Source organism: Lactuca sativa, chromosome 6, assembly GCF_002870075.4.
Source record: "Lactuca sativa cultivar Salinas chromosome 6, Lsat_Salinas_v11, whole genome shotgun sequence".
Lineage (NCBI taxonomy): Eukaryota > Viridiplantae > Streptophyta > Magnoliopsida > Asterales > Asteraceae > Lactuca > Lactuca sativa.
Genome location: NC_056628.2, coordinates 56990915 through 57002133, shown reverse-complemented (window position 1 = coordinate 57002133; position 11219 = coordinate 56990915). Strand labels below are relative to the sequence as shown.

The 11219-nt window shown below is 28.3% G+C and overlaps 1 protein-coding gene across 1 annotated transcript; it reads left to right on the top strand.

Moving 5' to 3' along the window:
* Positions 1 to 8488: 8488 nt before the first annotated feature.
* On the top strand, positions 8489 to 9920 carry LOC111905428 (farnesyl diphosphate synthase 1-like). The gene is made up of 6 exons (XM_052764913.1): positions 8489 to 8552; positions 8775 to 8950; positions 9028 to 9128; positions 9223 to 9297; positions 9752 to 9826; positions 9911 to 9920. Exons 1-6 carry the CDS (start codon positions 8489 to 8491, stop codon positions 9918 to 9920), a joined length of 501 nt encoding a protein of 166 aa, XP_052620873.1.
* Positions 9921 to 11219: the final 1299 nt, after the last annotated feature.

The window sequence follows — 11219 nt, the reverse complement described above, 5'->3', positions numbered from 1 at the left end:
TTTAGAAATACAAGTAATTATTACGACGTAGAGTATAAATATCTATTTTTATGTTTTTTTAGAAGTAGAAATACAATTTTATATATTTAAAAGTTAAAAATATTTTCGAAAAAATATAAATACATCGTTTTGTGTTTTTAGAAGTATGAATACGGTTTAGACATATAAGTACATTCTTTTATGTTTTTGAAGTAATATATATATATATATATATATATATATATATATATATATATATATATATATATATATATATATATATATATATATATATATATATATATATATATATATATATTTTATAATATAAACATATTTTATTAGAAATTGAAACATCTTTTGTTAGAAATATAAATACGCATTTTTAAATACTTGGAATCATAAATACATTTTAGACGTGTAAATACACATATATGTTTTTTTAGAAGTGAAAGTATATATTCTACATCTTTGGAAGTTAAACATGTTTTTGAAATATATATATATATATATATATATATATATATATATATATATATATATATATATATATATATATATATATATATATATATATATATATATATATATATATATATATATATATGGGAAAAGTGAATATACCCTTAAGGGTATATAAGCTTGGGTACTCAAACCCACAATAATACGTCGTTTTGTTTGATATATATTCATTATAATATTTTTAAACTTCAATCCCTAACTTGATTTACTTTCATGATTTTCAAAATTTCACTATTATCTTCCTCTTACATCACATCTTTATGCCGAACACCTACTGAACTATATATATTACAGTTAAAAATGAAAATTATGTAAGAGGAAGATAAATGTAAAGTTATAAAAATCTTGGAATTAAATTATGTTAGAAGTTGAATTAGAAGAACATTGGATAATTAAAATGTGTATATGTGATACGAAACGACATAATATAGTGAGTTTGGGTACCTAAGCTTAAATATACTTAAGGGTATATTCACTTTTCCATATATATATATATATATATATATATATATATATATATATATATATATATATATATATATATATATATATACTTCTAAAAAAATTATATTTATACTCACACACACACACACACACACACACACATATATATATATATATATATATATATATATATATATATATATATATATATATATATATATATTGATATGTGCATATCTATACATATATTTTACATCATATCTTACAGTTTCTAGTCATTTTTATGCTCATTATAGAACAAAAGGTATTTAATCAATTGTATGTTGTGTTGTAGTGGTAAAAGACATGTTCGGAGCAAAAAGGAAGTTGGAAGCTATGAACTTGAATCAAGGTTAAAATGAAGAAAACACTTAATCCCACATCTTGGTGACATTACCACGACGTGGTGTTTTGAAGTTTCTGGTCAAATCACGAAGACTTGCGGATTACGTGATAAACCCGAAGACCACATCATGGTGGACTTGCCACGACGTGGTAGATCAACTTCGAGAAAACTATAAATAGAAGATATATTCCTCCAAAAACCCAACTTTTGCTGGAGCTATTGTCATCTTTTGAACGCCAAGAACATACTTTCAAGCTTGGAGTTGCAAAAGATCTATTAGAGCTTGGATTTGAGAGATTTGAGGCAAAACATTCTACTAATAATTTTTCTTCTTGTGTTTAATCATGAACTTCAAGATTAACTTCGTTTTTATGTGTTCACCTGCTGAAATCATGGGCTAAAAAATCTATGGTTTTCGTTTAGATTAGATTACTTGACCTTTTATGGTTTGATTTACAGATTGGATTATGATTAGTTGGTTATTTGTTACTTTAGCTTATTAAAAAACCTTTCTATGCTTGTGACAACCACTTTTCTCTTTATTGCCGAGTTTCATTTAGTTTGCAAGACCATCATTCTTGATTAAACTTGAATCTTATGATATTCGTGAATTGCAAAATTGTAGGAGTAGTATTTTGACTAAAACCTAGGGTTAAATAGAAAAGTGTGTAACTAATTGTAGGAGCTAATATATGACGACCATCCATATATTCAATTGATTTAATGAACCAAATTGATCAATCCATTATAAGTCTAATTTAATTCGAACTAAACACTAGTAAATTTGTTAGTTTATCGGCCTGATCATCGTATGAATGAACTTATTTGCTAAAGGATTAGGTTAGTGAACACAAACGACCCTAAATTACAAGGGGTTTCTATCTAGATCATGTGCTCAACATTCTGAAATTTGAGCAAGGTTACTAAAGTGAGCTTACTGGTTTGGGAATCGTAGGGCCAACACATGAACACTGGTAACCGACCTATGATAATGCTCGGTTATCTCCCAAATCATTAGATTATAATGAATACTAGGTCACCAATAGTCTTCTTGCAAGGCTCTAACTACTATAGCTACCTTGGAACATAACTAACATTCGACCAATCACATAAGTTCGGGATAGATCGCGACACTATCCATCTATTGAGACTAAGATACCATATCATCATTGTCATTATTCCACTTCTAGGCTAAAGACTCGCGGTCAACACCTTGGTGGCATGTAGTGTCGCAACCGTTATCTCACTGTTCTGAAAGATCCCAATCGTCATCCTTTTTGATATCTATAAATCACAAAATGCCTTCTCTACTTAGCCTTTTGAGGCTACAACCGATTCAAGACCCTTAACTTATGAAACACATATGCTAAAGTCTAACCGTCGCCCTATCTTAACCTATAAATTTTATCTATTCGGTTATAGTTTCATAATATCATACTTTTTTTTATCAATAAAAGGAATAACTAAACCAAACATGTAGTCTACCCTGAAGTCAAAAATAACACCGACACAACACTATACATATATGTAATCGCACTCGACGATCTAGCAAACATGACCCCCAATTGAACATATGTACCTAGGAACTTACTCTAAATTCTTTCGACCTTATGTTTCCTTTATTATTAATCAACTTTTGTATCCAAGAAAACTTGGGGGAGCTTCAACAAGTTTATGACGATATCCTACAACTTTACTATCATTATAACACCCAAAGGAAATCCTTGGATCCTATTGTTGCTTGTAGGTTGAACTTTTTACTACTATAATCACACTTACACTGGCGACGTGTCTCCATAGCTGAATCTCCAACAACTAAAACTGCTTACGCGGGCATTAACGTGGATTCGTTCTTTATATGAACCTTACTAATCAATTATAGGGTTCCATAGTTATCCTCGATGATACTGATAACCTTAAGATTAACTAGTCGCGTATGGATCAATGACTCGATTACCCAATCCTATCATGTATACTGTTGATACATTAGTAAACTTTAAAAGGTATTACTACCTATTTTAATGGCCACAACCCTTTTCAAAAGATCTCTTCCTAGGCATCTCTGGTCTTACTTATACGCGCCTCAAATGGTGACTCGTGAAGAAAATGCGCTCACATATGCCGCTGCTCCTACTATTGTTAAACTTTAACAAAGGTTTACTAGATCCTTATTGTGGCTTAACCCATACTCTCTTAGTTTGTTATATGTCTTGAATGGTCCATCCTTTTCTATATGAAAGTATTCGATGCACCTTATAGTCAACTATGTGACCTAATGAATTTCTAGTCAAATGGCTCCTATGATGCGGGGATAAACCCCATATCCTTGAACGCATGAACCTATATGGTTTTCTTGGCCGTCTGAGCTAAACCTAGGGATTTGGTAACTCCTAAACTCTACCTAACGCTTAAAAGGAAAATCCAACCATACCTCGATAACCACTTTGAGAAACATATAATCATATGGGTATTCTTTTAGAAGACTCCCCTCTTCTTTTACCTGTTCTAATTAAACTGAAACGAATAACTTCCACCTATTTGTGTTGCAAAACAACTGGACTTTTGTCGTTGAAACCAAAAGTCAAACTTCCCTTTGCACTCTTTCTTTAGGGACGATTCTCCCCCATTTGGGTTCGAACAATCGTTGACTGCTGCTCTTCACCGATCAAAACTAGCTATTCTTATGATATTTGTATTTCCCTTTGACTTTGAAGAAACTCATATTTGTCATATCCTATGGCCTTTGATATTTCCATCATAGTACTACTACTTGTATTCACCACAAGTAATCTCCTTGTATCATAGAACAAAACAATTTGAAGTTTTTCCAAGCACAAAGTCGTCAAGAAACGCACCAATGCACATGTATAACTAAGGGTATAGTAGGATATATGCATGTGTCTTAACGAGCACATATAAAAGATCTTGTTAGACTTCAGCAGGATTTTGCCTCTTTATCAACGCCCTACTGCATGAATATACGCCCTATCAAGAAAATATTAAACTTCCTAGACTCTCTTTCTAAAATTACTTCCATTTTACCCTACAACTTGTCAAGGAAGAACTACTACTAATACTAACTAATTATTTGATGAATACGGTTGCATGCCTCTAAAATCAAACAGTCTCTCTATTGAATGATTCGACACTACAACGGTTGGACTCAAACAAGAGCTACACAATAGCACCAAATCAGGCAATCTAAAACTATTTAATTCTAGGAGCATGCAACTTATCGTATTTGTCACATAACTAATTAATATAGGTTCTAAGTAGCAATTAATAAGTAAATCTTTAGATTATAAGGCATCTTAAGTATCAGACAATTGTAACTGATAACTCCTGAAAAGATCCCTAGCCTACATGCTACTAGCATTCATTTCTACCATATCATATATCAACAAACATAACAAATATGGATATTTTGGGAATTACTTTCCTTTCTGAGCTCCGGATGACTGTACGCACCTCATTTTTTTAATAAAGTTCTTTTTCTTAAAAATATTTGTTAAGACATTTAGATCCTCAATTTGAGTGTGGAATCACACGAATGCTCATCAAATTCTCTCAAATCAGGGCTTTGATACCAACTTGTTACATCCTGATTTTCAACACAAAATTTTTCATTTTTAAAATATATATAAAACACAAATCCAAAAGCCCATCTTTATTAAAAGATCATTGACATACATTTATTAAATATAAAAGAGAGTTTTAGCAGAAGTCTAAAAACATTATTAATTTCTTCGATGCGAGTACAATCACGTTGGAGCCTTTCCATGATCAGAAGAACAACCTGAAAAATAGTTATTCAACAACTGTAAGCCGAGGCTTAGTGAGTTACCCAAGATACCATATATTACAATACATATACATGCATACAAACAATCGCTCACAACCTTTCACCAATCCACTAATTGGCTCACAACCTTTCGCCGGTCCACCAATAATATATGTATCTAGACTTACGGTCTACTTGCCATTTCTTCGTCAACACACATGTCTATAGGCTCCCGACCTGTCGTCGTTTCGCCATGAACCCCTAACTTAACTGTAATAACTTAAATATAATAATATTTAAATACATAAATATTACACTTTCGACACTATTCTACTATTTCAAATAAGCACATAGAAACTATACTTTCGGCTCTACTCAATAACTCAAGTATAATAACATAAAGGACATAAAGACTATATTTTTACTCTACTAGCTCTCTATCCTAACATATATATATATATATATATATATATATATATATGTATATATATATATATATATATATATATATATATATATATATATATATATATATATAGAGAGAGAGAGAGAGAGAGAGAGAGTCAAGATCAAATAAGAAGGAAATTTTTGGTAGGAAGGTAAGAAGTTTTTTTTTCTACATATTTTTTTCGCGAACAAACAAAATGAATCATTAGATGATTCATTTGTAAGATGATTCACAAGAAAAAATTCTCAAAAAAACATCTCGATGATTCATTTATACAATGATTTTGTTGTTATTCACTAAAATTGTCACAAAAGTGAATTTTTTATTAATTTACTTAAAAATGAATCATAAAGATGTCTTTTTGGGAATTTTTTCTTGTGAATCATCTTACAAATGAATCATCTAGTGATTCATTTTTTTGGTTCGTCAAAAAAATATGTAGAAAAAAGACTTCTTACCTTCCTACCAAAAAAACTTCTTACCGGATCTATATCCTATATATATATATATATATATATATATATATATATATATATATATATATATATATATATATATTGTAATACATAGTATAGCGAGAGAACTCACATTAACAGGATATTTAAAACAAGCATGTATCAACTTAACTAATGAAATCAAAGGTTTTGAGTGTAGCATCAACGCTTAGACTTTTCTAAGAAACGATTCTCCTACGCTATATCGCTTCAATGTGTCACTAACGACACTCGAGAATGAGAACTCCAATCATAATGACTGAGATCTCGAGGCAGAGATATTTGAAAGAGAAATGTGTGACGAAATGAGGAGACTTAAGTCCCTATTTATAGTGTTAGGATTTCTTAGCCAGTAAGTTTACTTAGTCATTAAGGTTAATTAATTCATTTTTATCCATATTATTTAATTCTTTCTTATCCACATTATTTAACTAGATGAATTCCTGCGCATTGCGCAGCACATATTAAAAATATATTGTTAAAATATTAAAATATATGTTTAAAATGGTTATGTTATTGACATTAACTTTGAGATAATATTTTTATACTAATTTATATATAAATAATATTCATTGACATCAACCTACATTCATCATTAATAGAAAAACATATAAGTATCTATTTAGTATTATTTTTTACAATTATTATGATTGATTATTTATACTTTTACTTATTACATCATTTTCTAATTTAAATAATGATGTTCATTTAAAATATAATTTATTTGTAGCTAAATCTAATTTCTAATTTGATGTTATTATCATTTAAAATTATTATTCATTAATTTTAAACCACTTATTATTAATAATAAGTTAAAGAAGACTTTTAAGAAACATTTAATATTATTATTAATATGTGAGAAATACACTAAATAAAAAAGTGATAAGATAGACAATTTTCATTTCAAAAGAGACTTACATGAATAATATAACATATCCATGATTTTTATAATCTAATTTTATTATGTATAATTATTGTTCATTAATTTTAAAACAGTGAAAAAAACTTTTAAGAAACACATATTTTTATAACTAAAATGTTAAACATATACTAAAATATAAAGTGATCAAATAGAAAATTTGCATTTTAAAAGAGACTTACATAGATAATATGGATAACATGATATATCCATGAATTTTAATTAATTATTGCTTTAAAGCAACACGAACATGCAAACATGTATACAATATTTAATTAAATATTATATATATATATATATATATATATATATATATATATATATATATATATATATATATATATATATATCACCTTCCATAACATATGACGGATAACATGAATCTAATCTAATTTACATTAAAATTTCAACCACAACATAAAATGATATTCTTAAAAGAATACTTAAACCAAGAAAATACAAAAAAGAATTAGTATATTACAAATTTACAAAATAAAAACTTTAACATAATAAAGTGACTCGAAAAATGGTCAAAAGCCTCAAACCAACACAAAAAACTTTAAACTTGTTTTCTTTGTCAATTTTGTATGTGATTTGTATTTGTGTGTCTACTCAAATAGATTGACCTTTTATAGTAGACTATTCATTAATTGTTTATTAAATATATTATATAGGTTATAAAACCTTTGAATTGTTAATCATTATTAAGAGACTTTTGTGTGATATTCATTAAAATAGGAGGTTTCAAATGAATGAGGTATTTAAAAAAATTTGTGAGGGTTTCAAATGCATGAGGTTCAAAGAAAAATGTCTCATTTATAAGTATAATACGATTTGATCTATCCACATTAATTAATTCGATCTTATCCACAATCCTATCCACATTATTTAATTCGTTTTTCTCTAGATTATTTAAATAATTTTATTAAAAATCATTTATTATTAACTAATTTGATATATATGTATATGTACGGTTCATTTACAAAACTATATTCACATAACTTATATGATTAAATATCTTATATATATATATATATATATATATATATATATATATATATATATATATATATAGAGAGAGAGAGAGAGTTAGGTTCACATATAATCATTAAGTATTGTGTGAGTGTGTGACCAATTCTGGTCCAATCATTTGAAAAAGGTATAATAGGAATTTTAACTATGGTAAAAGATTTAAATCAATTAATATCCATCATTGTCTTCATCTCTCTCTCTCTCTCTCTCTCTCTCTCTGTTTATTGGCTTCAAACCATCGATTCATCATGCCCTTATTTCTACGGACTGCCACCAGTTAACCAACACCATACAACACCGACACCAGCATCGCAGCCTCTTGCATCAGCTTTCTTCATTGTTTTTCATCTGCTTTCATTACAATACAACCCAATTTCTCATTATGTGCTTATATTCGGATGTAGAAGGGGCGACTGGATCCTGGCGAATGCAAAAAAACCCGAAAGAATAAGAAGATATCAAGCTTAATGAAGATAAAAAAGCGATGAAAGAAAAAAAAGTGACCAAACTCAATGGAGAAACATCTGCTGGGAATGTTATTCCACTTGGTAACTTGCCTTTCCTCCATTTATGTTTTTTTCTTCCTTAAAATTTCACAATCCAAAAAGTTTCAATTTGTTTTACCAATTTCTGGGTTCAATACTTTAATATGTTACAGGTTATTTTTTCGTTTTTTTTCTACACCAGTAATGGAACAAAGGACCATGATAATAACATTTAAAAAGTTTCTTTTATCTGACTGCACTCTAACTGTTTATGAAAATGTCAAGATAATGATATTGTCACTGATACATCTCTTTTGTGGGGATTTCCGTTTACATTGAGTTGCAATTGCTCTCAATCAATCTTATATTCTGAAAGAATTGGTGAACATGGTTTATTGAAAGAAGCAGGCCATTTACAAGTTATCAAGAAAACAATGCATAAAAACAAAAATCTCATTCAGGTGCTTGGTTTTGTCTCATTCAGGTGCCTGGTTTTGTCTTATATAATGATTATCTAGATTGTTATGGTGCACCAAAGGTGATCGACAAGATTGGAACATACATCAAAGATTTTAATTGCTCCTGGTTAGTTGTGAAAGCATTGGAACTTGCCAATGATGAGAAAAAAATGTCCTACAAGTAAGTAAACAACAATCACCACTAATCTTTTTGATCTCCCTAATAACTATATATTTAGTTTATCCCATTTTACTCCTACTTTTTCTTTATCCAGGAGAAATATAACAAAAAGGTTATTTCTTTTATTGCAAAGTGATGGAACTGTATCACACTTTCCATCTTCAAGTTTGTAAGTCTATTCATATACTTGAAAACCATTGTTTTTTAATATCTTTTAATATTTTAAGTGGTTTTTGTTGATTAAAAAATTAAGGTGTATTTGAAGATTACTAGAGCAAGAGTTAGGAGAAGTTGATCACATCCATTAATGCTCACCCAAGCAAAGAAGTACAAGCAATATTGAAATATGTCCATTTGCATATTCTTTAAGAATTCAACTACATTCTTGAAGAACAGAATATAAAAGAACGGATACTGAACTATTTCCATTTGCATATTCTTTAAGAATGCAACGTTCTTGAAGAATGGAATGTAGAAGAATGAAGTGGCAAACGGTCATGTTGTAGAATGTTTCATGTATTTGTAATTCTTTTTATTTCTTTTATTGTCATGTATTATTCTTAAAGAATGTTAAATTAACTTTCAAAAATGCTAAAATTTCTAATTTATGATTTATTCTTCAGGAGAAATATAACAAAAAGGTTATTTCTTTTATTGCAAAGTGATGGAACTGTATCACACTCTCCATCTTCAAGTTTGTAAGTCTATTCATATACTTGAAAACCATTGTTTTTTAATATCTTTTAATATTTTAAGTGGTTTTTGTTGATTAAAAAATTAAGGTGTATTTGAAGATTACTAGAGCAAGAGTTAGGAGAAGTTGATCACATCCATTAATGCTCACCCAAGCAAAGAAGTACAAGCAATATTGAAATATGTCCATTTGCATATTCTTTAAGAATTCAACTACATTCTTGAAGAACGGAATATAAAAGAACGGATACTGAACTATTTCCATTTGCATATTCTTTAAGAATGCAACGTTCTTGAAGAATGGAATGTAGAAGAATGAAGTGGCAAACGGTCATGTTGTAGAATGTTTCATGTATTTGTAATTCTTTTTATTTCTTTTATTGTCATGTATTATTCTTAAAGAATGTTAAATTAACTTTCAAAAATGCTAAAATTTCTAATTTATGATTTATTCTTCAAGAATATCATTTATGCAATTGTGAATCTTGTATTATTCTTATATTTTCACATACTAATATTTCTTCAAGAATGTTGTTTATTTATCAAACGATATTCTTATATTTGACTCTGTTAATTTAAACAGATATTTAATCTTTATTCCTCAAAAAATCAAGTTAAAGCTTATGTTAAAACACAAAAGTCCTCAAGAATGCTTCATACAATTGAAATTGATTAATAGTCAGATTAAACCTAACCTTAGAACGTGATAAAAAAAACAATAAAACTAGTAGGCTTAAAATTCGTCTTTCCTAATTTGTTTATAACCAAAATTTCCAATTTACCCTTCTGATGGTTTCAATAAAGAAAGTCATTAATATTTTTCTATTTAATTACAATCATGCCATTGTTGATCATAACCTTCCATTCTTTTAAATCTAGTAGACACAATTTGGTTATACACTCACACTATACTTACAATTCATATTTAATCCTAACCCTATATATATATATATATATATATATATATATATATATATATATATATATATATATATCGTAAGTAATGGAATATATGTTAATAAATTCCAAATTAATATAACTCGATATAATTATTCTACGATCTACCAAATTTTAATAATAGATAGCTGACGTCGTAAAATTAACGTAGTCAATTACTATTGAAAATACGGGTGTTACATCATGTTCACTCCTCGTATTAGGTTTCATTTCCGCTCCTCCAATGGACGGAAAGTAGAATAAATAAATATAATATAAATGGAAGACAAAAGTTCCATATATAATCCTATCAAAAATGGGTAAAGTCTCAATTTTCGAAACGAAATGTAATGGTTTTTGATAACAATGTGTTAACTGAACTTTTTTCTAAAAATTATCAATAATTGATAGATAAGTCACATGTCAAAATTCTTGTAACAATATTGCTGTGCAGAATTTAAT